The following is a 27,888-nucleotide window of genomic DNA, read 5'->3' as shown; positions in this document are numbered from 1 at the left end:
CCCGGGGTGATGCCCCGTGGCGTTCCCAGGGGTTGCGTTCCCGGTGCCCGTTCCCGAGGTGATGCACAGTGCCGTTCCCGGGGGTTCCTCTCGCGGTGCCTATTCCCGTTGCCGGGGGCGATGCCGGGTGCCGTTCCCGGGGGCAGGGGCAGGTGGCGGCAGGTGCGCGGAGGCCGGGCCGTTGGCGGGGGCGGGGCCGCGGCGCCGGTGCTCACACCGGCCGAGCCGCCGCCGTTGCCGCCGCCGTTGCCGCCGCTATGGCCGGTACCGGAGCCCAGTGGATGCCGCTGGCGTTGTGTCTGGCTGTCACCGTATCACCGGGACGCACCGGGGAGCAGCTACACGTCTGCAAGGAGGTACCGACACCGGGAATGGTGAGGGCGGGGGGCGCAACCGGTAACACAGCATTACCACCGTACGACCACCCCCAAATTCCCCGCACACACCGATGAAACGGAGTCCCGGAGCACGTGGAGGCCGCTCCCTATGGGATGGAGGGGACAGGTTGGGGCCGGGGGTCCGGTGGCACCGGGGGTGAGGCGTCTCCTATAGCGGGAAGGGACTGGCCTACCTCCTGGGGGCCCGGGGAGGGGGCTTTGCTCCCAAGGGCTCGGCCAGTCCCCGAAGGTCTCCTTGGGGACCCCAGCTGGTATCACGCCATCATGATCCCCAGGTCCCTACCCCATAGACACATTGGGGTGTCCCCAAACCCTCCCTGAGTGCTGCTGGGGGATGGTGACAAGGAGCAGGAGGGGACAATCTCAATAGCCACGTGCCATTCCCAGCCCAGCACACGGTAGCCAAAGTATCCTGTGAAAGAGAACTGACACCAGGAAATGTCCACCTTGGGGACAGCGGACCCCCAAATACTCTCCCTGGGTTGTCCGTCTCGTCCCGTCTCCCCCATTTTCTTCCCCCCTCCTCAGACCTGCGGCTGCTTTTAATCTGGGCCAGGAATTTTTTTTTTTTTTTTTTTTTTTTGCTGTGATCCAATTATTTTTGTCCGTGTTCCATGATCCGGAGCTGGAAACAATAGACTGGGGCTGCCATCTGCCCCAGGAGTGATCAGTCCCCCAGAGGGGGTTGCCCCTGTCCTTCACTAGGGACAGCCCTTCTCCCTCCCCTGGCCAAAGCAGAGTGACAGTGGCATTTTAGGGTGCCCTTCAACCCCAGAGCCACCCTGGGGCTGAATTAGGTCAATTTATGTAGATTTAATAAAAGCCTGGAAAAGTTTAGGAAGGGAGAAAAAATACCCTCTCCCCAAGGGAATCTCTTGGACTGAGAGCAATGTAGTAGTTCAGGGCTGCTGAAAGTTGGGGTGACCCTCTGGGTACCCTTAGGGTGGTGGGGACCATCCTCTGTGTCCCCATCCCAGGGCCAGAGAGGGGCTCCATGCTGCTTGTACATGGGCAGGGGTTGCTGCAGGCATCTCTCTGTCTCTACTTTTTCTTCTCCACCCCTCCACCCCACCTTTTATCTCTCCAATCCCTCTTTCCACATCCCCCTCTTCCCTGCTACCCCCACCCCCATTGCTGCGTTTCCAGCTGACGGGAACATCAAAGCAATTGTTTTCTCATCAACCTGCCACGCTCCACCAGCCACTGGGAGCATGAAGCCACAGCACTGGCTCTGGCACCCTAGAGCTGCTGCGAGGGAGTGGGGAGGCCCCCCTGTACTCTAAACCCCAACATCACCACCAGATGTGGCCTTCACCCTGCCCACGCTGTCTGTCCCTGGCGTCACCTTGCCAGCCTTAAACCAGTTCCAGCTTGGTGCAGCTGGCAGGATGGAGGGGTCATGGTGCCCCTGCTGTCCCCAGCATTTCCCGGTTCCTCCTAGTTCCCCTGCTCTCCCCACTATGCCCGGCATGCTGTCAGGCTATATCCGGGTTGTGCCGCAGCTGTTTGATGAGCAAAGTGTGTCATGGCCATGCCAAGGCACACCGAGGGCATGACAGTGATATGTGCTCCCAGGAACATGGGGGAGGGGCAGGGGTTCACCCCCACGCTAGAGAGGCGGTTCAGGTTGCTGTTCTGAGGCTCCTGGGCAGCCCCAGCCAGATCAGCCCCTCACCCACAGCACCCCCATTTTCCAGCATCCTCCCATATTGACCTCCCTGCCTCCACAATACTCCCCCACTCTGAGCATCCCCCTGATTCCCAGCTCCCCTCAATCCAGAGCATCTCCTACCCAAATCACCCCCATCCCTCCCCAGCATCCCCCCACACTGAATTCCTCCCCACCCCAGTATCCCCCGCACCCTGAGCACCCTCCCAAGCCCCCCTCACCACGCCCTGGGCACCAGAGGACATTGCTACACCTTAACTCAAAACCATTCCTTCAAGGCACAGCTGGGCTCAGGGAGCACAGGATGTGGGGACAGCCTGGGAGGTCTCGGGGTGCAACTCCCCACCATGTTCCCTCTCTGTCTCCTGCAGTCCGAGTACCACTATGAGTACACAGCATGTGACAGCTCAGGCTCACGCTGGAGGGTGGCTGTACCACACACCCCTGGACTCTGCACTGGCCTGCCCGACCCTGTCAGGGGCACTGAGTGCTGTGAGTTTCCAACCAGGAATGGGATGGGGTCAAGTTGAGGGGTGGGAATGGCAGGAATGGGAAATGAGGGTGAGGGGAGGGAGAGAGCGGGGAGACAAGCACAGCCATTGTTGGCTCCATTGCAGGCAGCAACAGGAGGATGAAATGGGATCAGCGGGATGGGAATCCCTCCGGGATGGGATGGCAGAAGAACTACAGACACTGGGATGGAATAGGAATCACACACACACAGACTGCCTGGGATGGGATGAGAGGGATGGAAAACACACACCACACCAGAGTAGCGTGGGATGAGAATCATGTACACAGGCACTGGGATGGGAACCACAAACACACGCCGGCGTTGGGATGGGATGAGACTGATTAGAATCACATGCACACATGGATAGGATGGGAATCACACATACCATCATGAAATGGGATGACAGGGATGGGAATCACACACACACACTGGGATGGAAGTCCCCTCATTCCACACAGGCACCAGGACAGGATGAGGAAGATGAAAATCCCCCTCACACACTCACTCACCAGGATGGGATGAGAGAGATGGAAATCATACACACATATTGGGATAGGATGGGATGGGAATCCCACACACACAGGTACTAGGATTGGATAAGAGGGATGGAAATCATACACGGCCATGCGTGAGTATGGGATGGGAATCACACACAGAGTCATCAAATGGAATGAGAGCCGTGGGAATCCCACCACACACACTTGGATGGAAATCTCCCCATCACACACATGCACCAGGATGGGATGACCAAGATGAGAATCTCCCTTACACAAACTCACTCACTCACCAGGATGGGATGAGCAGGATGGGAATCCCAAACACATGCCCCCAAACCCTGGGGGTGCCCCGGCTCCATGGCAGAGGGTTATACCCTGTCTGGATTGGGCAGAGCTGGGCATCAGGCACCAAAATTCATGGATGGGGGGGATACCTTTGGGGCCTGGTCAGAATGGGGGATCCCAGCACTTCCACCACCTGGGAGCACTTGGAAATTCAGAACTGAGGGTGATGAGGCTGTAGCAGCATCAGGGGACTGGGGGGTAACCCACCATGCCCTGTGCCCCCGTCTCCATTGGCAGCATTCTCCTGCAAGGCGGGTGAGTTCCTGGAGATGCAGACACAGATGTGTCGGCCCTGTGCTGCGGGCACCTACTCGCTGGGCACTGGTGTCCGCTTCGATGAGTGGGACGAGGTGCCCCACGGCTTTGCCAACGTGGCCACCAACATGGAGGTGGATGACAGCTTTGGCGATGTGGCAGAGAACTGCACAGCGTGAGTCACTGTGTCACTGACTGTGATGCCAGCAGATGGGCACCTGGCATCTCAGGACTGGATGTGGGGCACAGGGAGAAGGATGGGTATGACATCTCCGGGCATCCATAGCACCTGGTTGCCCTGACACCCTTCTGTCCTCCTGCGCTGGGAAGTGACACCAGCAGGGCATTACAGGGGCACCCTGGGAACAGCAAGGGAACACCCAGCAGCATCACCCCCCCCCCAGAAGTGGCAAGACCCCAACCCCATGGTACCCCCCACATCAGCATTCCTCAGAGATGGAGCACCCCTGGAGGTCCCCACAACACCTATGGGGGTCTCTACAGCACCCATGAGGGTCTCCACACCCCTGTGCCACCAGCCAGTGCCTTTATTTACCACCACAGATCCTCACTGGCAACATCTGAGCTCTTTTGGTTGTGCTGGCAGCTACCAGACCCTCCCAGTTGTTCCACAGCCATTAAACCTCCCACCAGCTGGTTGTACGAGCAGCCACCAAACCCTCCTACTTGTACCACAGCTATCAAGGCCTCTCAGTTATACCAGCAGCTACCAAGCCCTCCCAGTTGTACCAGCAGCCATCAAACCCTCCTGGTTATACCAACAACCACCAAACTATCCCAGATGTACTTGCAGCTTCTGAACCCTCTTGGGGGACCTCACTCTCTTCTTGCAGTCCACATGGCTCTCAGCAGGCCAGGGGATTATTTCCAGGGATATGTGTCTAGCCACCACACCTTGCCACGTCCCCAACCCCTGTGCCCCACATTTCCTCTTCCTGCTTCCTGAGGGCCCTCCCAGCTGTCCCTACAATCCCTGTCCTGCCAGCTGCGGGGTTGAGAGTGGTGACAGGATCCCCAGGGCCATGTCACTTGCCCCAGGTCAACGTGGGTGCCACTGGGGGACTATGTGGCCTCCAACACGGATGAGTGCATGGCCACCCTCATGTATGCTGTGAGCCTCAAGCAGTCGGGGACCGTGACCTTCGAGTACATCTACCCTGACAGCAGCATCGTCTTCGAATTCTTCGTGGGTGATGGGGCAGGGGTGGAGGGTGTGGGTCTCTGGGGACATGGGAAGGTCCTTGGGGGCATGGGAGTGGTCTCTTGGGATATGGAGGAGTCCATCGGGATATGGGGGAGGGTCCTAGATGACATGAAGAGATCGCTAGGTACATGGGAGATGTTCATGTGACTTGAGTGGGTCCCTAGGGACTCCTCAGGTGTCCCTGGAGACATGATATTTGTCCCTAGGGACATGGGAGGAGTCCCTGAGGGGATCTCTGATGATGTGACAAGGGTCTCTGGGCACATGGCGAAGGGGACCCTGAGTATATGGGAGGGGTCCCTGGGGACATCGTGGGGGTCTTTGCAGACATGGAGAGGTCCCTGGGGACATGAGAGTGGACCCTGGTGACATGAGGAGAGCCCATGGGACATGGCAGTGGTTCATGGAGATATGAGGAGGGGTACCCTAGGAATATGCGAGGGTCTCTGGGGACTTGTGGGGTCCCTGTGAACATAGGGTGCCTGACACTCTCCCTGAAGGTGCAGAACGACCAGTGCCAGCCCACGGTGGAGGAGTCCCGCTGGATGCGGACGACAGAGAAGGGCTGGGAATTCCACAGCGTGAGTGTCCGGTGGGAGGTGACACCGGGGAGAGGTCCCTCGGTGTACCCCGGCGTCCCTTGTCCCTCCCGTGGGAACAAGATGCTCCACGAGGTTGAGGAGGGGCCGGTGGGTGGTGACAGACGGGGGTGCCACACACCCCCCTCCACTGGTGCCAGCCCCTCCTCGGCAGCGGGATTCCCCACCTATAAAGCCAAACCCATCCCTGGAAGTGGTTGTACCCAATCTCGTGGGATCTTTATCCCAGGTGGAGTTGAGCCGCGGGAACAACGTGCTGTACTGGAGGACCACCGCCTTCTCCGTCTGGTCCAAAGTGCCTAAACCGGTGCTGGTGAGGAATATCGGCATTACAGGTGGGTGCGAGCAGGAAGGGAGGTCCCGGGAGTTGCACACTCCCCTCCCCGCTGAGTCTCCTCCCCTCCCAGGGGTGGCCTTCACTTCCGAGTGCTTCCCCTGCAAACCCGGCACCTTCGCTCCCGCTGCCGGCTCAGCCGCCTGCCAACCCTGTCCCGCCGACACCTTCTCCGGCAAAGGGGCCACTGCCTGCCAGCCCTGCGACCCCGACACCTATGCCGGTGAGAGGGACACTCGGGGTTCCCCCCTCCCAGAGCTGTCCCTCTAGTGTGTGAACCTGGGAAAGGGAGGGGTGATGTTGGGAGCAGGGCTGACCTGATATCCCCTGGTGGGGACAGTGTTGGGGCACCTCACAAACCTGACACCTATGCTAGGGACACTCTTGGGGTGAAGCTGGGTCCGGTGCCCACCCCGGCACCCATGCCCAGTGACGGGAACTCAAAGCGCAGCATCCGGCCTGGCAGTGCCAGTGCCAGGCTGCAGTTGTAGCATAGCGATCGCAGCTGGCAACAGGGACTGTGTTGGCTCACCCGCCGTGTCCCCCTCGGCAGAGCCCGGCTCGGGGTCCTGCAAGCCACGCCCCCCTTGCACGGACAAGGATTTCTTCTATACTCACACGGCTTGCGACGCCGACGGGGAGGTAATGCGGGGGCACCCTGGGGTGGTCCCCCTGTCCTTCGGTGTCCCCACCGGCTCACCCGCTCCCCCGGCAGACCCAGCTGATGTACAAGTGGGCAGAGCCCAAGATCTGCAGCGAGGAGCTGCCGCAGGCGGCCCGGCTTCCACCCTCGGGGATCAAGACCCGCTGTCCTCCCTGCAACCCTGGCTTCGCCAAAGGCAACGGCAGCACCTGCCAGCCCTGTCCCTATGGCTCCTATTCCAACGGCTCCGGTAAGGCGGCCGTGTCATTGTCTCCAAAGTGTAGCTGGGGCAGCCCGAGCTGTCGGGGTGAAGGTGGGTGCCACTCCAGTACAGGGTTGTCCGCTCCTGTCCCCATGGCCCCAGTAATGACACCCTCATCACTGTCTTCTGGGAGTAACTGGGGTCTCTGGGACTGCCAGGGGGAGGTGAATGCCACCTCAGTGCAGGGTTGTCCCATCCTGTCCCTATCATTGTTCCTAAGTGGTGACCATGGCACCACAAGCTGACAGAGAGAAAGGTGGTGCCACCCTGGTGCAGGGCTGTCCCTGCATGTATGTACATGTCCCTGTATGTATCCAGTAAGAACATCCCAATTATTGTCCCCAAGAGGTAACTGGAATCCCTGGAGCTGCCAAGGGGGGGGTGAGTGCCACCTCAGTACAGAGCTGTCCTCTCCTGTCTACATCACTGTCCCCAAGAGGTGGTTACCAGGGCATCCCAAGCTGCAGGGAGGGGAATGTGGTACGAACCTAGTGCAGGGCTGTCCCCTCTTGTCCCCATCACTGGCCTCAAGGGGTAAGCAGGACACCCCAAGCGGACAGAGGGGGAGGTGAGTGCCACCCCTGTGCAGTGCTGTTGCCTCCTGTCCCCAGCCTGCCTCAGCTGCCCAGAGGGCACTGAGCCAGCGCTGGGCTTGGAGTACAAGTGGTGGAACGTACTGCCCCCCAACATGGAGACCACTGTGCTCAGCGGCATCAACTTCGAGTACAAGGGCATTGCAGGTAGTGGCAGAGGGCTGTCCCTTCCCTGTCCCCTGCTAGGGGCCTTCCAGGGAACCTTCTGAGTGTCACTGCATCCCTGCAGGCTGGGAGGTAGCCGGCGACTACATTTACACGGCAGCTGGAGCCTCTGACAGCGATTTCATGATCCTCACGCTGGTGGTCCCTGGCTTCAGGTGAGGTGGGGACCACCACAAGGGTGTCCCCAGGGAACAGGGGGGACACAGGCATGGGGCAGAGCTAGCAGTGTCCCTACGCTGTCCCCAGCCCTCCAAGCCCAGTGCTGGAGGACACAGAGAGCAGGGAGGTGGCCAGGATCACCTTTGTTTTCGAGACGCTGTGCAGCGTTGGCTGTGAGCTCTACTTTATGGTGGTGAGTGGGGAGACACAGCAATTTGGGGGGGACACAGTGAATTTGGGTGGTGCCACCATCCCCCTGTCCCCATAGGGTGTCAACTCGCGCACCAATACTCCGGTGGAGACGTGGACAGGCTCCACAGGAAAACAATCCTACACCTACCTGGTGGAGAAGAACGCGACCATGAGCTTCACCTGGGCCTTCCAGCGCACCCCCTACCACGAGGCGGTGAGGGACAGGGGGCCCTGCTTTGGGAGGGCTGGAGGGCCCCCACTTTGGGGGTTCTGGTGGGAACGGGAGGCAGATGGTGATGGTCCTCTTGGTGCCAGGGCCGGCGGTTCACCAGTGATGTGGCCAAGCTGTACAGCATCAACGTCACCAACGTGCAGGGGGGGGTGGCCTCCTTCTGCCGCCGCTGTGCCCCCCAGCCCACTGGGTCCTGTGCCCCGTGTTCCCCTGGCAGTGCTGTGGACCCCAGCTCGGGCACCTGCCAGCCCTGCCCATCTGGCACCTACCTGCGGGGTCACCCTTCCGAGGAGACACCCACCTGCCACCCCTGTGGCCCTGGCACATGCAGCAACCAGGTAACTGGGGGGTGGCAGGGGGTCCAAGTGTCCCTAAGTGTCCCCATGGGTGATGCCAAGGGCCCCAGAGGAGTGACATCAGCCTCCCCCACACCCAGGATGTCCCAGATGGTGGCACCATCGCGGGTGGGTGATACCAGCTCCCCCAGTCATCCTGGGTGCATGACTTTGTGTCCTCACAGAGGTGACACCAGCCCCTTACAGCCATTTTGGGTGGGTGACAGGATGGGTGGCAATGTGGGTGACAGTGTCTGACCCTGGGTGGCTGATGCCTGACCTCCTTGGCCATTTTCAGGGAGGTGACACCAGCCCTGTGACCATTCTGGGTGGGTGACAATGTCTAATCCTGGGTGGGTAATGCCAGTCCCCCAGCTGTCCCCAGTGAGATAACACCATTCCCTCCCAGACACCCCAGATGGGTGACAGTATTTGACATGGGTGCATGGCAGTAGGTGACCCTGGTGGGTGCCACCATGGCCCTGCTTTCTTTGAGGGGTGGTGCCAGCTCTCCACAGTCCCCACAAGGGTATCCCCAGTGGGTGGCATGGCTATCCCTGAGCTCCCTGTCCCTGTTGCCAGCTGCGATCGCTATGCTACAACAACTGCAGCCTGGCACTGGCACTGCCAGGCCGGATGCTGCGCTTTGAGTTCCCGTCACTGGGCATGGGTGCCGGGGTGGGCACCGGACCCAGCTTCACCCCCAAGGGGCTGCCCTACAGCCACCACTTCCGCCTTAGCCTCTGCGGGCACCAGGTGAGACCTGTGTGGGCAAAACACATGTGCACACATGGGAAGACCCCCGGGGGGTGGGCACAGACACAAAAGTGCAAACATGGGCACGTGGGTGGGCACTCAAGAGTGGCCACATGTGGGCAGAAGACCATGGAAACATGCATGCAGACATGGGAACACACCTGGGAAGGCACACAAGGGCACACACCAGAGGGCACGGGAACATGCATGCATGTATGGGAACACACCTGGGCTCATGGGTGGGTGGTCACAGGTACATAAGTGCAAACATGAGCACACATGGGGGTGTGTCCACTCACAGGCACATGAGTACAAACACAGGCACACACCTGGGCATGTGGATGGGACAGGGGCATGCAGGTGGGCAGACACGGACACACGTGCATATGTGCTCGTAGTCATGCAAAAACAAGAACATGTATGCAAACACACATTCACACACACAGCTGTGCAAATACAGGTGTACATGCAGTCACACCTGCACACACACGACACACTTGTGCAGTCACATATGCACAGTCACACACATCTGCACAGCTGTGCAGACACGTGAACACTCATGCAGACACATGTGGACACTTGAGCAGTCACACTGCACACCTATGGCCCTGCACACACAAATGCCAGTCCCTTGTACACACATTCCCACGCCACACACGTGTGTCATGTGTGTCCCTGCAGGGCAGGAAGATGGCCTCATGTGCTGACAATGTGACAGCAGGTCGGGGGGGCCCTGCCCGCGTGGTCACTTCTTATGTGTGCCAGGCCATTGTGGTGCCCCCTGACATCACCGGTGCTCGTGCAGCTGTGTCTTCTCAGCCCATCAGCCTGGGTGACTACCTGCTGGGTGAGTGGCAGGGGGCACCCTGGGGCACTGGGACACCCCGGGGTCACTGAGACACATGGGTGAGGCAGACACTAGAACACCTTGGTGGGCACAGGCACACCAACACTGGGACATCCCAGTGGGACTGGGACACGTGTGGGACAGGATCTGGGGCACCCTTGTGGCACTGAGAGTGGGACGCCTTGTTGAGGCTGGGATGCCCTAGCAGGACAGGGACCAGGACATCCCAGAGGCACTGGAACACATGGGTGGAACAGAGAGTAGCCTACTCCAGTGGCTCTCAGTTTGTCCAGGCTCTCCAGGCCTACTCTGGGACTTAGACACCCTGGTGGGACTGGGACACCCCAGTGGCACTGGGAGTGGGATACCATGGTGGGATTGGGACACTCTGCTGGGACTGGGACACTGGCACTCTGGCACTATGATATTTCAGCAGCGCTAGGATACCTTGGTGGCACAAAGACACTCCAATGGGACTGAAATACACCCTGGTGGGACTGGGACACTACAGGGGCACCTGGTTTCCGATTGGGACATTGTCACTGGTATACCTTGGTGGGATTGGGATACACTGCAGAGGAACACACTGGTGGGACTGGGACACCCCAGTGGGACTGGGATACCATGGTGTGACTTGAGACACCCTGGTGGGACTGGGAGACACAGATGGGACTGGGACACTGACGCTGGGACACCCTGTTGCGATTGGGATATCCTGGTGGCACTGGGACACTAGGACACTGGGACAGGAACACACCCTGGTGGGACTGGAGACACCCATCTTTCCCTGCAGGTGTCACCACCAGCTCTGTGTTGGACAACATCGTGTCTCCCCCAGAGCTCTTCCCCCCTGGCCACCCTGACCTGCCTGACATCATCTTCTTCTTCAGGTGCAGTCAGGTGACAGCGGGGGTGATACCCACTCGGTGCCTCCACTGTCCTCCTGACTCCCCATGTCCCCTGGCAGGTCCAACGACATGACACAGCCCTGCAGTGGTGGCCGGGCCACCACCATCCGCTTGCGCTGTGACCCCCTGCACCTCGGCACGGGCACCTTGGCTGTCCCCAGGTGGGGAGGGGACACTGGGGATCCCGAAGGGGGTTTTACGTGACCCAGGCATCTCTTGCTGTCAGGGTTGGGCACATCCCTGGGGTGCTTTGCTTTGGAGACACCACTGTCACAGTGTCAGTGCCCCTCACTCTTAGGTGTCACCCTCGCTGTTCCCAGGTGGGTGGGATGGGACACTGGGGACACCAAAGGGGGCTTAGGGGACTGTCAAAGTGATCCAAACATCTCCTGCTGTCATGGGTGGGCGTGTCCCTGAGGTGCTTTGCTTTGGGGTTGACATTGACATGGGGTCAGTGTCCCTTACCCTGAGGTGTCATCCGGGCTGTGTCACTGGCGCCCTGCGTGTACTCAGGTTGGCAGTGAAACAAAAGAGACCCCGGGGGAGATTTGGGGAGCCCCAAGGTCTCCTGCTGTCCTGGGTAGATAGTTCTTTGGGGTGCTCCACTTTGGGAATACCGTTGTCATGGTGTCCCGAACTTGGGGTGTCACCTTGGCTGTACTCTCCACTTTAGAGTGTCACCACCACGTGAGCCCCCCCCTTTTTTCCCCTCCCCAGCAAATGCCCCGAGGGCACCTGCGATGGCTGCACCTTCCATTTCCTGTGGGTGACGGCCGAGGGATGTCCCCGCTGCTCCAGCTTCCACCACCGGCCTATCGTCGGCGCCTGTATCGGCGGTGTTCAGGTACCGCCCCGTGCCCCAGGCTGGGCTGCGGCTCCCCCGGCCCCTGAACCTCCTTTCCTCCCCACCAGAAAACCACCTACGTGTGGCGGGAACCCCGGCTGTGCCACGGCGGGGACGCTCTGCCGCCGCAGGTGATCCAGGCGTGCCGGAGCATGGATTTTTGGCTAAAAGTGGGAATTTCCACTGGGACGTGTGTGGCCGTCTTGCTGGCCGCACTCGCCGCTTATTTCTGGAAAAAGACTCAAAAGTGAGCAATTGGCGGTGGGATTTGGGGACACGGAGGCTAGCTAGCACTGTCACAGGAGGGGTGATGGCACTGCCTGCACTCCCAGGTTGGAATACAAATATTCCAAACTGGTGATGGACGCGGTGGCCCGGGAGAGCGACGCGACATCGCCCGACAGCTGCGCCATCATGGAGGGGGAAGATGCGGAGGACGAGCTGCTCTTTGCCACCGAAATGTCACTTTTTGGAAAATTTAAAGCCCTGACGGCCAAGGTGAGGGGTGGGGTGGGGGGATGGAAACAACCCTGGAGTAGCCACCGGACAAGCCATGGTGGGGGTGGGATTTGAGGATGGTCTGCCTCAATTCCCCACCCCGGGGGTGTCTCAGTTTCCCCACTCCAAGAGGGGCTGCGTGCCTCAGTTTCCTCACCCCGGGGACTCCGGGCCTCAGTTTCCCCACCACAGGAGGGCTCCGGCTCTCAATTTCCCCACCCCACAGCGGATGCCGGATGGATTCGACTCGGTCCCGCTCAAGACTTCATCCAGCAGCACCAAGCAAGAGCTGTAATAGAACGGGGGGCACCGTCACTTCCCCCAGCCCTCCCGGGAGCTGTGAGAGGGCAGAGGGACACCCACGGACACCCCGCCCGGGCAGCTGTGAAGGGAAGCGGGGGGGTACCCACGGCCTACTCCCCCACCCTTCCCAGCGTGGCCTTGGGGACCCGCTTCGGACCGGAGCTTCGTTACGGCTTTTGTATGTGTGTGGCCCCCTCATGTTCTCCCCATCCCGAGCACCCAAAAGTGCCAAATACAGGAGTGGGGTTTGTATAAGGGCTCCGTGTGTGGGGGCAAACTGGGGCGGGTGGACACGCATAGGGGGGTGCGGGGAGCTGAGCGTGGGCACCAAAATGTGTGGGGGGAGGGTGTGGGGGTGTGCGGAGGGTGTCACACGCGTGAGAGTGAGTGCCTAGCGGTGGGGTAGGGGTGCACACGTGGAGGAGTACTGGAACTTTGACCTCCATCTGCACACCCCCTCCTGAGGGAAGGGTTATTGGGTCCCCCACATGGGTGGAGGCACCAGGACTCCGCCGGGACTCCCAGGGAGGGGACAGTGGAGTGACATGGGGTGACAAGTGGTGCCATGGACAACCACAGTCGTGCCATGGGGTGCTGTAGAGAGGCGTGGGGGGCAACCCTTGGGACCCCCGTGAACAACTGGGGTGCAAGGCGTCCTCAGGTAGGAGATCTCCAGAGCCCACCCGAGTATCCCAGTATCTCTGGGATACGGTTGAGGAACGCCAGGGATGCTCGGCGTGCGAGGGCAGAACCGCGGAGACCCCTCTGGCGGGGGGGCTCAAGGATGCTCGGACTGCTCGGGCCCTTCCAGACCTCCCCATATCTTCCCCAAACCCTCTCATACCTTCCCGATACCCTAGTCCTCCCGCCCCGTCTGGGCCTCCAGACCCAAGAACTGGAACCGCCCTTGGTGGGGGTCAGGGATGCTCGGACCGCTCGGGCCCCCCCAGACCCTCCATATCACTCTCATCCTTCCCTTGCCCCTCCATACCCTGGTCCTCCCATTCCGCTGCGCCACCTCCAATCACCAAGGGGCGCTGCTGCGCCCCCGCCGGCATCTCCGCGGCCGCAAGGCGGCCCCGCCTCTTCCGCGCGGACGTGCTGTCCCCGCCGCTGTCCCCGGCTCCGCTCCCGGCGCCACCGCAGCCATCGCCGGTCATGGTGCTGGACCTGGATCTGTTCCGCGCCGACAAGGGCGGAGACCCAGCCATGGTGCGGGACATGCAGCGGAAGCGCTTCAAGGACCCCGCGCTGGTGGATGCGCTGGTGCGAGCGGACGGCGCCTGGCGGAGGTGTACGTGGGTGAAGGGGTGGGAACCTCCCGGGCTGGGGGACCCCGAGGGCTTGTCACCCCCTTGTCACATGCACGCATGTCTCCCTCTCCCGGTGCCTTTCCCCCCCACCCTGGTGGGTCTGCAGGCGATGGGACCCCCCTGGGATCCCCTCCTTGGGGATGGGGGGATCTCCGTGGTGTCCCTCTCTCCCGCTCTCCCTTCCTCCTGAGGACCTGGAGTCGGCCCCCACACTGATCCCCGAACCTCCTCGCTGAGATGGGGTGGCCTTTAGGGGGGTCTTTCCCACCTTTCCCAGCTGTTTGGTGATCCCAGGTCTCGGTGGATCATTGCCCTCTGGGACTGGATCCTGTGGGTAGATCACAGCAGAGACCGACGGCTTATGGATCCCCCTTGCCCCTAATCCCAGGGACTGAGGTGGGAGAAGTTCTCCCACTAGACCCGCCTTCCCCCCTCCCAGTCTGGGGGGCAGATCCCAGGTTCCCCTTAGCCCGCACATGGATCCCGTCCCATTGCGATCCTCAGGGATCCACTCCCTGCACTGCCGCAGGATCCAGCTGGGCGGGGAGGATCCTAGGCAGTGCCACTCCCAGATTTGGGGTACACCCACACCTGAGCGGCTTGGGGGGGCAGGAACCACCTCCCCGTGGCTCCCGGCGGGATATGGGGCAGCGGGATCCGCATCCAGCTCGGTCAGTGGGTGCCGGATGTGGAGAGGAGTTGGAGGGTGGCGGGAGGAGTGGGTACCCCTAAACCTCGCCGTTCCCAGGGCGCACCCCAGCATTCCATTGCTGCAGGATGAAAGTGGGGCTTGGGGCTTCCCTTAATGCATTCGCCTTGATGTCCTTGTGGGATCTTGCCCGGGCGTTCTTGGCTCCGGCCGTGCCCTCGTTTTATCCCAGAGCGTTTCATCACACGGATCACCCCTTCCCAGCCCCCTTCCCGCGGGCTCTGTGTCCCCGAGACGGCGGTGCTGGACAATGGCGGGTGGCTACAGGAGGCGACAGGGTGACGAAGGTTGGCGGGACGCGCTGGCTGATGCAATCCCGCGGCGCCGATGCCGTGGAGCCCGCGCTGTCCTGTTGCGTGTTCCCTGGCTCTGGATCCCCTGGGCACTGATCCCTCCCACTGGGGTGTAACGTTCTCGGCGTTGGGTGTCCCCAGTCTGTCCCAGCCCTGGGGTCATGAAGCGGGGGAACATCCATGCTCCACTCATCCAACACCCCCTGAATATCGTCACTTTGGCCTCAGATCCCAGGATCTGCTCAGTCCTTAGCAAACCCATCCCGCTGAGGGAGGGGTATCATCACAATGTGGGAACCCGGCGCAGTGTGGGGGTCCCATCCTAACAGGGGGATCCCAGCATGAGTGGGCTCTGAGCCTGTGGAGGGGGGATGCCATCCTGTCATGGGGTTTCCAGTGCAGCATTGGGGAGTGGTGGGGGGACGGTGTCTCATCCTGGCGTGGGGGTCCCATCTCAGCATGAGGATCCTAGCCCAGCATTGGGGGGGGCGGTCCCAGTGCAGTATGGAGGTCCTGTGCTGATGTGGACCCATCCTGAACAGGTCCCATCCTTGTATGAGGGTCCCATCCTGGTGGAGGGATTCCCATCTTGACAGGGAGGTTCCCAGTCCGGCATGGGGGTTGCAGCCCAGTGTGGGGGATCCTAGCATGGGGTGGGGATCCCATTCCAGTGCATGGTTCCCAGCCTGGCATGGGACTTTCAGCCCAGTGTGGGGGATCCCATCCCCTTATGGGGGTCCCAATGTGGAGGTCCTATCTCAATGCGGAGGTCCCAGCCCAGCATGGAAAATCTCAGTGTTGGGTTCTCATCTTAGAGTTGGGGTGTCCCATCCCAGCGTGGTCCCAGCACGTCATGGGGGTTTCCAGCCTTGCATGGGGATCCCAGTGCAATGTCACTCCAGGTGTTTTCAAATGACATCCCCACTCCCTGTGGTTCTGCTCTCCATGATAACTTTTGTCCTCCCAAAAACCGCAGGGCTGGTGCCTGTGGGTATTCCTGGATCTGCCACCTCCACTGCTGCTCCCGTGGGGGCTCCATATCACCTCTCTGCACCAGATGGGGGCCCCAGCCCTTCTTCACTCCAGATGACAGCCTCTGCCTTCCTTTCCAGGCAGGTTTCGTGCCGACAACCTGAACAAGCTGAAGAACCTGTGCAGCAAAACCATTGGGGACAAGATGAAGGTGGGGCATGAGTGCCCTGGGTTACCTCATGGTGGGACATCACCAACCAGTGGCATCTCTCCTTCTCCCAGGCCTCTAGCCTCTCCCTTGTGTCACTGAGGGATGTTTGCCCCCTGGAATTTTGCTCTTTAACTCTACTAGGGTTTCTTTTTCCTTCCACTGCAGAAAAAGGAGCCAGTAGGGACAGATGAATCGGTACCAGACAGTGCACAGAACCTGGATGAACTCACAGCTGATGTCCTGGGGGTGAGTGAGACCCCAACTCTCTCCACTGTGCCTACAGTTTGTCCAGAGCTTTGCCTGGAATTGCCCAAATTGGTGGCCTGAAGTGTCCACCAAATGAGGGGGGGGGACTGCTTGATGCCCCAGCTGGGAGGATCCTTTATCTCCCAGTCCCACACCAGCAGTAACTAACTCTTCCTTGGTGTCCTTGATCTCCCCAGCATCGCTCTGTGTCAGTCAAGGGCTCATCCCTGAGAATTTGAGCAGTCCTCCGTGTCCTCAGTGTGTCCCTCCCTGCCTACTTCCATCCCAGTTCGGTAGTCACCCTGGTTAATGAGTGCAGTGCTGGCTGCCCTGGCAGCAGCTCAACCCCTCCAGAGCCCAGCTTGTCACCCCTTTGTTCCTTCAGGCTGTTCTTGAGTGTGTCCAGCCCAGGGACTCACTCCAGCATCTGTGGAGGGTCTGGAATTCACCATGCTGGGCCCAGGGTTCCCTGTGCTGGGTGAGCAGGCCCCTCTTCCTGGTGGTCTTCTCCCTCTCCCACCTCATCCAGAGGTCTTTCTGCAGAGTCTCCAGGTATCCCAGATAAAGAAAGTTCGGCTGCTCATTGATGAGGCGATCCTGGAATGTGACTCTGAGCGCCTGCGGCTGGAGGCTGAACGCTTTGAGAGCCTCCGGGAGATTGGGAACCTCCTCCACCCCTCTGTGCCCATTAGCAACAACGAGGTGGGACGTGGGAAGTGAGGTGGGGTTGGGTTGGTGGAGCCAGAAAACTCACAGTGGGAAGCAGGGGGCTCCCAGCAGGGTATCCCCCAAGCCCAGCTGGGTGGGCGGATGAGGGAGATCTGCATGACAAGCCGCTATTTTCCACTGAGATCAGACAAAGACCAGCTCAGACAACACAGGGCACACCATTGTTGGGGGAATTCATGGGAAAGGCGCTTCCTGTGGTAGGGACGGGGTCTCCCTTCGCTGCCTCTATTCATCCTGTGGGAATATTTTGCCAAGGGGTGCACAACTGGGCCAGGCTCGCTGCCAAGTGGCCACACAATAAGCTACAGGCTGGAGTTTGAGCTCCCAAAGTGGGCCCAGTGTGGTTCAGAGACTGGTGTCACAGCGTTCCAGATCACTGAGAAGGTGATAGGCTCCCGCTCCTCTTTTCTCTGGGTTCCTGCAGGATGTGGACAACAAGGTGGAGCGGGTGTGGGGTGACTGCAGCTGCAGGAAGAAGTATTCCCATGTGGATCTGGTGGTGATGGTGGATGGCTATGAGGGGGAAAAGGGCGCTGTGGTGGCTGGCAGCCGTGGCTACTTCCTTAAGGTGAGAACTGTGATCCCAGAATGATCAAGTTCAGAGGGGAACAAGGAGGGACAGGGGCCTTGGGTTCTTCTCCCCTGGGATGGATGATGAGAGCCTTCATCGTGGGGGTGTGGGATGAACTCTGACCACAGTGGTGCTTCAGGATCCATTCCTGCTGCAGTCTAGGGTGATGCTGAGCCTTGCAGCCGTTGCAGCTCTGTGGGCTCCATGTCTCCTGGGCCATCTGAGCAAGGAGGAGTGGCCCAGCGGGGTGTGTGTGTGACAGGCAGTATAACCCCTGTTCCCAGGGCCCGCTGGTGTTCCTGGAACAGGCGCTGATCCAGTACGCGCTGCAGAGCCTCCGTGCTCGGGGGTACACCCCAGTGTACACCCCCTTCTTCATGCGCAAGGAGGTGATGCAGGAGGTGGCCCAGCTCAGCCAGTTTGACGAGGAGCTTTACAAGGTAAGAGATTGCTCTGGATTTGAGACTGGACCTGGGAGCAAGCTACTCCCATGGGGCTGTGGGGAGGGAGGCAGCGGGGTCCCCTCTGCCCAGGCAAGTCTGTGCTTGTGGCAGTGGTGGTGGCAGCAATGGTAGCAGTGGTTCCTTCCCTTCTTCTTGGGATCCATCTCTACATTGTGATGGTGACAATATGACAGGGAGGTGGCTTGTCTTGGGGGCGTCCACCTCCATGGGAAACACTTCATGGTGATGCTGCAGTGACAAGGAGGTGGCTCATCTCAGGTCCATCTCCATGGTTGACACACTCTGATGGCCATGAGGTGACAAGGAGATGGCTGGCCTCCGGAGTCCATCTCCATTGGTGACATGTGGTGACAAGGACGTGGTTTATCTCTGGGGTCCATGTTTACAGGAGCCACATGATGGTGATGAGTTGACAAGGAGGTGGCTCATCTTTGCGGTCCATTTGCACAGGTGACACGTGATGGCAGTGCAGTGACAAGGAGGTGACATGCTCTGGGGTTCATCTCCATGGGTGACATAGGTGACGAGGTGGCTTGTGATGGTGATGACATGACAAGGAGGTGGCTCATCTTTGGGGTCCCTCTCCACGGGTGGTACAGGTGACCTGTCCCTGCCATCAGCTCCTTTGAAAGACCAACAAACGTCTCCTGTGATGAATTCCCAAACCATCCAGCCCTGGAAAACCTCCCTGCTGGTCCTTGGAGGTGCAGGAGCAGCTAGAAGGACACGGTGGCTCGTGTCCCCTGCAGGTGATCGGGAAGGGCAGCGAGCGGGCGGAGGACAGTTCCATCGATGAGAAGTACCTGATCGCCACCTCCGAGCAGCCAATCGCTGCCCTGCACCGTGATGAGTGGCTGCGGCCCGAGGACCTGCCCCTCAAGTACGCGGGGCTCAGCACCTGCTTCCGCCAGGAAGTGGGGTCCCATGGCCGGGACACCCGCGGCATCTTCCGCGTCCACCAGTTCGAGAAGGTGAAGGAGTGGTCCTGGCAGCAATTCGGGGTGTACCGAGGGCTGCTATGGGGTTCCAGTGGGAATTCAGCATGTTCCAGTGGGAATTCATGGTGTATCCAGTGCCACTGCAGCATCCCCAGCAGGAATTCGGGGAGTACCCATTGTCACCATGGTGCTCCAGCAGGAAGCTGGAGTGTATACCCCATGTCACTGTGGGCTTCCAGTGGGAATTCAAGGTGTACCTGGTGTCACTATGGGGTTCCAGCAGGAATTCAGGGTATACGGGAGGTCACCATGGGGCGAACCTGATGGGAGTTTGGGGTGTACCTGATGTCAGCATCAGTGTTCTCAATGGGAATTCAGGGTGTACCCAATGTCATGCAATGTTCCAGTGGCAATTCAGGATGTACCAGGTGTCACTGTGGTATTCTGATGAGAATTTGGAGTGTGCCTGGGGTCACCATGATGTACCAGCAGCAATTCAAAGTGTTCCACGTGTCACTATAGGGTTCTGATGGGAATTTGGGCTATACCCAGTGTCACCGCGGGTTTTCAGTGGGAATTTAGGGTGTACTGGATGTCACTGTGGGGTTCCAATTGGAATTTGGACTGTACCCACTGTCACCGTGGGGTTCCAGTGGGAATTGGAGCTATACCTGGTGTCACTGTGGAATTCCTTCTCCTGCAGATTGAGCAGTTTGTCTACTCCTCCCCCCATGACAACAAATCCTGGGAGATATTTGAGGAGATGATGGCCACAGCCGAAGAATTCTACCAGTCCCTCGGGATTCCCTACCACATCGTCAACATTGTCTCTGGTAGGGGCCCCTGACCTGCTTCCCAGCATGGCAATTTCTTGTCCCTGGCTCCTTGCTGTCCCCAGCCTGAGGAGGAGGAAGAAGAGAAGGGGACATTTTGTTTTCCATGAAATTCTCAGCCTTGCTCTGGGTCCGTGGGAGCAGGTGTGGGCACTGCTGTGATGGATTGTCCCTGCTGTCCCTTCTAGAGGGACAATTGGAGTGTCCCAGCTCCTCCTGGAAATGCTTACAGGAAAAACATCTGATTTAAAAGCTCCCTGTGGCTGAGTGGGACCCCTTTATCCCCTTGGTAGAGTAAGAACCCCACGTTCCCACAGCCAAGTGGTAACCCCACATCCCCACAGTTGAGCAGGAATCCCTCATCCTTGTGGCCAAGCAGGAATCCTAGATCCCCATGGCGTAATCCCATCTCGCCATAGTCAAGTGGGAAGCCCATGGCCATGTGGCTGAGAAAGAGCCCCATGTTCCCATAGCTGGATGGGAATCTCACATCTACATGGGTGAGAGGGAGCCCCATATCCCCATGGCACAGCAGGAGCCCAGTGTTCTGTGGCTGAGCCGGAATTCCCCATCCCCATGTCCAGGCAGGACTCTACACTCCCATGTCCCCAAGGCCATACAGCTTGTGGCTTGTTGACCCTGTGGCCAAGCAGGGACCCCATATTTACATGGCTGAGAGGTAACCCCGTATCACTGTGGCAGAGCAGGAACCCATATTGGATTGCCACCAAGCTGCAGGAGTGACTTTGGCGGCTTCACCCTACATTCTGTCTCAGGATAGGTAAATTCAGGATGGCAGTGGGACCCCCCACTCAGCACTGTCCCCCCTTCAGGCTCCCTGAACCACGCAGCTAGCAAAAAACTGGATCTGGAGGCCTGGTTCCCTGGCTCTGGCGCCTTCCGCGAGCTCGTCTCCTGTTCCAACTGCACCGACTACCAGGCCCGGCGCCTGCGCATCCGCTATGGCCAGACCAAGAAGATGATGGACAAGGTGAGGCTAGTGGGCATGGGGAGGTTCTTCCTGTGTTCCTTTGTTTTCCCCATGTCACATGTGTCCCCTCTGTCCCTCTGCCACAGGTAGAGTTTGTGCATATGCTGAATGCCACCATGTGTGCTACCACCCGCACCATCTGCGCCATCCTGGAGAACCACCAGACCCCTGAAGGTATCCGCGTCCCTGAGAAGCTCCAGAACTTCATGCCCCCAGGTAACATCCCCCTGTGCTCTCCCTGTCCCCCGTTCCTTGGCCGGGGGGGTGACAGGGGTCCCTTGTCTCCCCAGACCTGCGAGAGCTGATTCCGTTCATCAAGCCGGCACCCATTGAGCAGGAGCTCTCCAAGAAGCAGAAGAAGCAGCAGGAAGGGAAGGGCAAGAAGAAGGCGGGGGGGGGACGCGACCAGGTGCTGGAGGAGCAGATGAAGAATATGGAGGTCTGAGGGTGTCCCCCCACACCCCAAGGACTTTGGGGGCCTCCTGAGTCATCTCCACCATCATCTTTGCCTTGGAGGGGAGTCACCATCTGTCCCTCCCGTGCCACAAAGAACTGTCAGGGCACTGCCTCTCTCCCTATGTGTTCCCCCTACATTGATGAGTGGGGCCAGAATCCCCCATGTGTCCCTCTCATGCTGAGTGGTATCGGACCCCCATGCCCACCTAACATGTCCCTCCTCCATCCAAAATAAAGCCAAGAGTTGCTGAGCTGTGTGTTCTTGGTGGGGTTCCGAGGAGGGAAGGGGATAGAATCCAGCCCGGGGTGGTGTCTCCGTGACACACCACCCATCCTCCCCGCACCCCCCTCCCCCCCCCGCACTCCCTTCCCCCCTTCTCTCTCTCCTGCCAGCCCCACACAAAGCCCCAGACAAAGCCCCTTTGTGATGCAAAGTGGGGCCGAGGGCCCCCAGCCTCAGCTCCAGCTGCTGCCCAGCCCCCCTCCGGGGTGGGGTGACAGGGGAGAGTTGCTCCCTTCCATCCCCATACGGCGAGGCCTGGCTGTCCCCCGCTGCGTGTGCGTGGGAAACCCCCGGCTGGGCCATGGGTGTCGGGTGGAACCGGCGGGGAGCGGCCCAGTGAGTCACCGGAGCCGCCGGCGGAGGCGGGGAGGTTCCGGCGCTCCAAGCACCGCCCCGGCTCTGGGGGGCCCCTCCCCGGTACCCGTCGGACCCGTTCCGCCGGGGGGGAGCCCGACTCCACGCCGCCTACCTGCACCCACGCCCCGGGACCGGCGCCGGCTTGGGGGGTGGGAGGGGCAGCACCCGCGGACTGCGAGGATCGGCACCCGTCTGGATTCTGCAGTCCCTCCCAGTCTGTCCCAGCACCCCGCAACGTTCCTTGTCCCTCCTAGGTTGTCCCAGTGCCCCCCAGCATCCTCAGTCACTCTCAGTTTGGTCCAGTCTGTTCTATTGCCCCCAGTCCTGGTGCGGTGGGACTAGCCCGGGGATCGGGTGGGGGGGGTGCCACGGAGTGAGGGGACACGAACTCCCGCGTGTGGAGTCACGGCCGGCGGTGAGGATATGGGGGGCTTGGGGGGCGTGAGTATGTCACACGTGCTCTATGTGCCACACGTGTGCTGTGTGTCTACACACATGATCCCTGTGCTGTGTCACACACGTGCTCTAGTCTCACGGGTGTGCTCCGTGTGTGTTTCACATGTGCTCTGTGTGTCACATACGTGGTTCCCATGTCACATGTGCTCGCTAGTGCTTGTGTGCCCTGCGTGTGCAACACGCGTGCCCGCAATGCACGGGTGCGTGCAAGGCCCTTCACAGGCGTGCACCTTACATGAGTGTGCGAAGCCTGGCGCGGTGCACGCTCGCTGCCCCCGCGCTGCCGCTGCCGGTGCGGTTGCGGATGCCGCCGGCGGGTGCCGGGGGCGGCGGCTCCTTTAAGCGCGGCCAGCCCGGTGCATTGGCGGCTCCGCCCCGGCGGGCGCGCGCGGGCGAGGGCGGGGCGCAGGCGGCGGCGCGGGTCGCTGCGGGCACCAGCACCGGCACCGGGGGCATCGGGGGGCAGCGGCCATGGGCCCTCCGCCCACCCGCCAGGCCGCACTCCCGCTGCTGTCGCTGTTGCTGCTGCTGCCGCTGCTCACACCAGGACCCGCCACCGGCATCGGCTCCAGCACCCCCACAGGATTCGGCACCGGCAACGGCACCGGCACGCGCACCCGTTCGTCCAGCACGCTCCCGGCGCCACTCCAGCTCCCCGGCGGCACCGGTGACCGCGGTGGCTTCGGCGGCACCGGGGACAGCGGCGGCGCGCGGCCCCCGCCGAGCACCGGGGACAGCGACGACAGCGCTGGGCCCGCACCGGCCGCGGGCAGCAGCGATGGGATCGCACCAGGCACCGGCTCTTCCAGTGGGGACAGCAGCGGTGGCGTTAGGGGGTCCCCAGGTATCGGCGGCACCAGGGTTATCAGACACACTGCAGGCACTGCGAATGCAGGAGACACTTGGAAGCCTGGAGGCACTGGGTACGCTGGGGGCGTTGGAAGCACCAGGGATGCTGGAGGCACCCGAGAGAGTGGAGGCACCGGGGTGACTGGAGGAACTGGAGACACTGGGAGCACCCATGTCCTCAGGGGCACCAGGAGCACCAGGAATACTGGACACACCGAGGACACCAACATCCCCATGGACACCAGGAGCACTGTGAACGTGCTGACCACTGAGAGAGTTGGGGGCACTGGGAGCACTCCAGTCCCCAGGGACACTAGGAATTCTGAACGCACTGGGGAGACTGAGAGAGTCCCCAGCGACACCAGGAAATCTCTGGACACTGGACATGCTAAGAACACCGGACATGCTGAGAACACCAACATCCCCAGGGAGACCAGTGGCACTGGGGATGTGATGGACACTGGGGATGTTGGGGAGTCCCAGACCACAGTGGTCCCCAGACCCCCCATACCTCACCACCGCCCTTGCCGCAGCCCCAACACAGCACCACAGTTCCAGCCCTCCAGCTACCAGGCCACAGTAGAGGAGAACCAGCCAGCAGGCACACCGGTGATAAAGGTGACAGCACAGGACCCTGATGAGGGGGAGGCAGGCCGGCTGCACTACGCCATGGCTGCACTCTTCGACAGCCGCTCTGATGCCCTCTTCACCGTGGACCCTGTCACTGGTGCCATCAGCACTGCTGCACCGCTGGACCGTGAGAGCAAGAGCACTCACGTGTTCCGCGTGACAGCAGTGGACCACGGGATTCCCCGGCGCACTGCCATGGCCACACTGACAGTGACAGTGAGCGACACCAACGACCACAACCCAGCCTTCGAGCAACCAGAATACCGGGAGAGTGTGCGAGAGAATCTGGAGGTGGGCTATGAGGTACTGACGGTACGGGCCACTGATGGCGACGCCGGTCCCAATGCCAATATTCTCTACCGCCTCCTCAATGCTGGTGATGCCAATGAAGTGTTTGAGATTGATTCCCGCTCAGGTGTCATCCGCACCCGTGGCTCTGTGGACCGGGAAGCGGTGGAGGCCTTTGAGCTGTTGGTGGAGGCCACAGATCAGGGCCAGGATCCAGGTCCCCGGAGTGCCACGGCCACTGTCCGCATCGCTGTGGAGGATGACAATGACAATGCGCCGCAGTTCAGTGAGCGGCGTTATGTGGCTCAGGTCCCTGAGGACACGGTGCCCAATGCAGTGGTTCTGCAGGTGACAGCCACTGACCGTGACAAAGGCAGCAATGCGCTGGTGCACTACAGCATTGTCAGCGGCAACACTCGTGGGCACTTCTACATTGATGCACAGACAGGCACGCTGGATGTTGTTACCCCCCTGGACTACGAGATCACCAAGGAGTTCACCCTGCGCATCCGGGCACAGGATGGTGGCCGTCCACCTCTCTCCAACATCAGCGGTTTGGTTACCATCCAGGTGTTGGATGTCAATGACAATGCACCCATCTTTGTCAGCACGCCCTTCCAGGCCACCGTACTGGAGAACGTCCCCGTGGGCTACTCTGTCATCCATGTACAAGCCATTGATGCTGATTCAGGTGACAACAGCCGGTTAGTTTACACCCTGCTGGAAACTGGCACCAGCTTCCCCTTTGCCATCAACAACAGCACCGGATGGATCGTGGTGGCCTCTGAGCTGGACCGGGAGGTGGTCGACTTCTACGGTTTTGGGGTGGAGGCGCAGGACCAGGGCACCCCCCCAATGGCCTCCACAGCCAGCGTCAGTGTCACCATCCTGGATGTCAATGACAACAGCCCTGAGTTCACCCAGCGGGAGTATGGTGCCCGCCTGAACGAGGACGCGGCAGTGGGCACCAGTGTCCTGACTGTCTCTGCTGTCGACCGTGATGCTAACAGTGTCATCACATACCAGATCTCCAGTGGCAACACCCGCAACCGGTTCTCCATCACCAGCCAGAGTGGTGGTGGGCTCATCTCTCTTGCCCTGCCCCTGGACTACAAGCTGGAGCGGCAGTATCTGCTCACCATTGCTGCCTCTGATGGCACCCGCCAGGACACTGCCCAGGTGGTTGTCAATGTCACCGATGCAAACACCCACCGCCCCGTCTTCCAGAGCTCCCACTACACCGTCAACATCAATGAGGACCGGCCAGTGGGCACAACAGTGGTAGTCATCAGTGCCACAGACGAGGACACAGGGGAGAACGCCCGCATCACCTACCTGATGGAGGACAGCATCCCCCAGTTCAGCATTGCCACTGAGACTGGTGCGGTCACCACCCAGATGGAGCTGGACTATGAGGACCAGGTGTCTTACACCTTGGCCATCACGGCACGGGACAATGGTATCCCGCAGAAATCTGACACAACTTACCTGGAGATCCTGGTGAGTGATGTCAATGACAATGCACCCCAGTTCCTCCGTCATTCCTACCAGGGATCCATCTATGAGGATGTCCCCACCTTCACCAGCGTCCTCCAGGTCTCTGCAACTGACCGTGACTCTGGGCTCAATGGCAGGGTCTTCTACACCTTCCAAGGGGGTGATGATGGTGATGGGGACTTCATCATTGAGTCTACCTCGGGCATTGTCCGCACCTTGCGCCGTCTAGACCGGGAGAATGTGCCACTCTATTCCTTGCGGGCATTTGCCGTGGATAAGGGGGTCCCAGCACAGAGAACGCCAGTGGAGATCCAGGTGACAGTGTTGGATGTCAATGACAACCCACCCGTGTTCGAGCAGGATGAGTTTGACATCTTTGTGGAGGAGAACAGCCCCATTGGGCTGGTGGTGGCCCGGATCACCGCCACTGACCCTGACGAGGGCACCAATGCCCAGATCATGTACCAGATCGTGGAGGGCAACATCCCCGAGGTCTTCCAGCTGGATATCTTCTCCGGAGAGCTCACTGCCCTTGCTGACCTGGACTATGAGACCAAGGCTGAATACATCATGGTGGTCCAGGCAACCTCGGCACCACTGGTCAGTCGGGCCACCATCCATGTGCGCCTGCGTGACACCAATGACAACAGTCCCCAGCTCAAGAACTTTGAGATCCTCTTCAACAACTACATCACCAACCGCTCCGGCAGCTTCCCTGGGGGCGTCATTGGCCGCATCCCTGCCCATGACCCTGATGTCTCTGACCACCTCACTTATGCGTTTGAGCAGGGCAATGAGCTCAACCTTGTGCTGCTGGACCCCCACAGTGGGGATCTGCGCCTCAGCCCGGCCCTGGATAACAACCGCCCACTTGAGGCTGTCATGAGAGTGTCTGTCTCTGGTAAGACCACCGCCCCTGGAGGGCACCTTGTGGGAGGAGGCGTGTGAGGTTTGTGGGTACATCAACCTCTATTTCTGCATGGAGGCGAGGTGCTATGGGATCTCACTACCCTGTTTTGGCTGCCCTCACTCTCTGGATCAGAAGGGATGATGTGTTGTGGGGTCCTACCACCCTACTAAGGTGTTTTGAAGTTCCACCACCCCATCCTGGTTGCCTCCACCCTCCAGATCTAGGGGGGTGGGGATAATGGGATGCTGTGCCCCCCTCACACCCCAGACATCCAAGCTGGAGGCCATCAAGTTAGCACTCCTTTTGTTTTCCCCACCTCCCTGCGCTGTCCAGAGGTGGTCCTGGCACTTCTCTGTTTGTCACTGAGAGGGTGGGGATACATACCCACTGTATGTACTGGGGGAGCAGAGGCTGGTGTGGGCCAGCGAGGTCCTGGTATCCTTGGGGGCTAACTATCGGGGTCTCATGGGTGAATCTGAGAAGGCTCAGGGTGTAGTGCAGTACTGGGGGAGTCCTGGCACCACAGTGTTAGTGTTTGCAGGAGACTCCACTTGAATGAATTCAGGGCAGGAGACACAGAGTCTGGTGTCTGTATTTGGGGGGGCACCCTGACCTCCACTGAAAGGTCCTCAAACCCAGTGGGGAGGGGTCACAAGATAAGGGGGGTTGTGCTGTAAGCTGTCAGCACTGTTTGGGTGGTGGGGTGTCCACAGTGGGGATCACCCCAAGGTGGGGGAACGTCTCCTTGGTCACCCCAGGCCAGGGGGAAACTGGGTCACAGGCCATGCCTGATGGCCATTGTCCCCAGCCACAAGGCCCCCATCACCCCCAGTTTCCCCTGGCTGGGGTCCCTGCTCTGACCACACAAAGTAGGGGGCCCAGGGCACAAGGGGTGGGGGCAGGGAGTCCCCCGTGCCCACCCCCACCCCCATGTGCAGGGGCAAGCGGGAGCGAAACAAAAGGTCCAGCCATAGCTGGGCCCTCGCGGCCGTGGCCATGGCAACCTTCCCCCCCGCCCCCTCATTGCTGGCCACTGGCCACCAGTCACTGGCCCCGGGCCACTGGGCAGCCCTGGCCTCTGCCACCCCCCGTGGCACCCCTTTTTCCTGCTTGGCTCCCCACCTGTCCCCATGCTCCCTTCATCCATTTGTCTGCCTGCTCCCCATCTGTCCTGCATCCCACTGCCCTCAGCCAGGGGGAGGACAAAGAGGGGGAGGAGAAAGGTGGGTGCCCCAGTGCTTAGCAGAGATTTTGCTCCCCAAGCCCCACACCCAACACCAACCCCATAACCAGCACCAGCCCCATAACCAGTGCTGGCT

The 27,888-nt window shown here is 60.3% G+C and overlaps 3 protein-coding genes across 6 annotated transcripts in view; all 3 read left to right on the top strand.

Annotated features, from left to right (window-relative positions):
* Positions 1–203: 203 nt before the first annotated feature.
* On the top strand, positions 204–12,828 carry ELAPOR1 (endosome-lysosome associated apoptosis and autophagy regulator 1). 4 transcript variants are annotated; one of them, XM_088180266.1, is made up of 22 exons: positions 204–356; positions 2,439–2,559; positions 3,661–3,853; positions 4,738–4,885; positions 5,404–5,484; positions 5,732–5,837; positions 5,910–6,059; positions 6,390–6,478; positions 6,552–6,729; positions 7,353–7,481; positions 7,564–7,654; positions 7,746–7,851; positions 7,927–8,064; positions 8,166–8,420; positions 9,000–9,173; positions 9,855–10,020; positions 10,814–10,910; positions 10,988–11,089; positions 11,646–11,772; positions 11,841–12,019; positions 12,105–12,270; positions 12,463–12,828. In XM_088180266.1, the coding sequence occupies exons 1-22, from the start codon at positions 258–260 to the stop codon at positions 12,826–12,828; spliced, it is 3,261 nt and encodes a 1,086-aa protein (XP_088036392.1). In that variant the 5' UTR covers positions 204–257. The 4 variants fall into 4 exon arrangements, with proteins under 4 accessions (XP_088036392.1, XP_014747475.2, XP_088036394.1 ...); XM_014891989.2 differs by having other exon boundaries at positions 12,497–12,825; XM_088180268.1 differs by having other exon boundaries at positions 12,449–12,818.
* Positions 12,829–13,620: 792 nt separating this feature from the next.
* Positions 13,621–21,550, top strand: SARS1 (seryl-tRNA synthetase 1). Its single transcript, XM_014891982.2, has 11 exons — positions 13,621–13,867; positions 16,001–16,071; positions 16,237–16,317; positions 16,861–17,019; positions 17,471–17,614; positions 17,902–18,057; positions 18,831–19,052; positions 19,723–19,852; positions 20,686–20,843; positions 20,930–21,059; positions 21,134–21,550. Exons 1-11 carry the CDS (start codon positions 13,732–13,734, stop codon positions 21,286–21,288), a joined length of 1,542 nt encoding a protein of 513 aa, XP_014747468.2. The 5' UTR covers positions 13,621–13,731; the 3' UTR covers positions 21,289–21,550.
* A 1,316-nt stretch (positions 21,551–22,866) lies between these two features.
* CELSR2 (cadherin EGF LAG seven-pass G-type receptor 2) overlaps positions 22,867–27,888 on the top strand; it is a 30,182-nt gene continuing 25,160 nt past the window's right edge. Inside the window, exon 1 of the mRNA XM_088180195.1 lies at positions 22,867–26,560. Coding sequence (XP_088036321.1) covers positions 22,867–26,560 — 3,694 coding nt within the window. The remainder of the gene's footprint in view (positions 26,561–27,888) is intronic.

This window comes from Sturnus vulgaris, chromosome 29, assembly GCF_052056855.1.
Source record: "Sturnus vulgaris isolate bStuVul1 chromosome 29, bStuVul1.hap1, whole genome shotgun sequence".
Lineage (NCBI taxonomy): Eukaryota > Metazoa > Chordata > Aves > Passeriformes > Sturnidae > Sturnus > Sturnus vulgaris.
The sequence above is the reverse complement of the archived record's forward strand: the minus strand, read 5'-3'. Positions and strand labels throughout refer to the sequence as shown.

Bases quoted from the DNA above. Each gene is read 5' to 3' on its own strand.
- ELAPOR1 (XM_088180266.1), top strand. From the start codon at position 258: ATGGCCGGTACCGGAGCCCAGTGGATGCCGCTGGCGTTGTGTCTGGCT. The intron at 8,065-8,165 runs GTGAGGGACAGG...TCTTGGTGCCAG, and splicing joins GCACCCCCTACCACGAGGCG to GGCCGGCGGTTCACCAGTGA. The intron at 11,773-11,840 runs GTACCGCCCCGT...CCTCCCCACCAG, and splicing joins CCTGTATCGGCGGTGTTCAG to AAAACCACCTACGTGTGGCG.
- SARS1 (XM_014891982.2), top strand. From the start codon at position 13,732: ATGGTGCTGGACCTGGATCTGTTCCGCGCCGACAAGGGCGGAGACCCA. The intron at 13,868-16,000 runs GTACGTGGGTGA...CTTCCTTTCCAG, and splicing joins GGACGGCGCCTGGCGGAGGT to GCAGGTTTCGTGCCGACAAC. The intron at 18,058-18,830 runs GTAAGAGATTGC...TGTCCCCTGCAG, and splicing joins TTGACGAGGAGCTTTACAAG to GTGATCGGGAAGGGCAGCGA.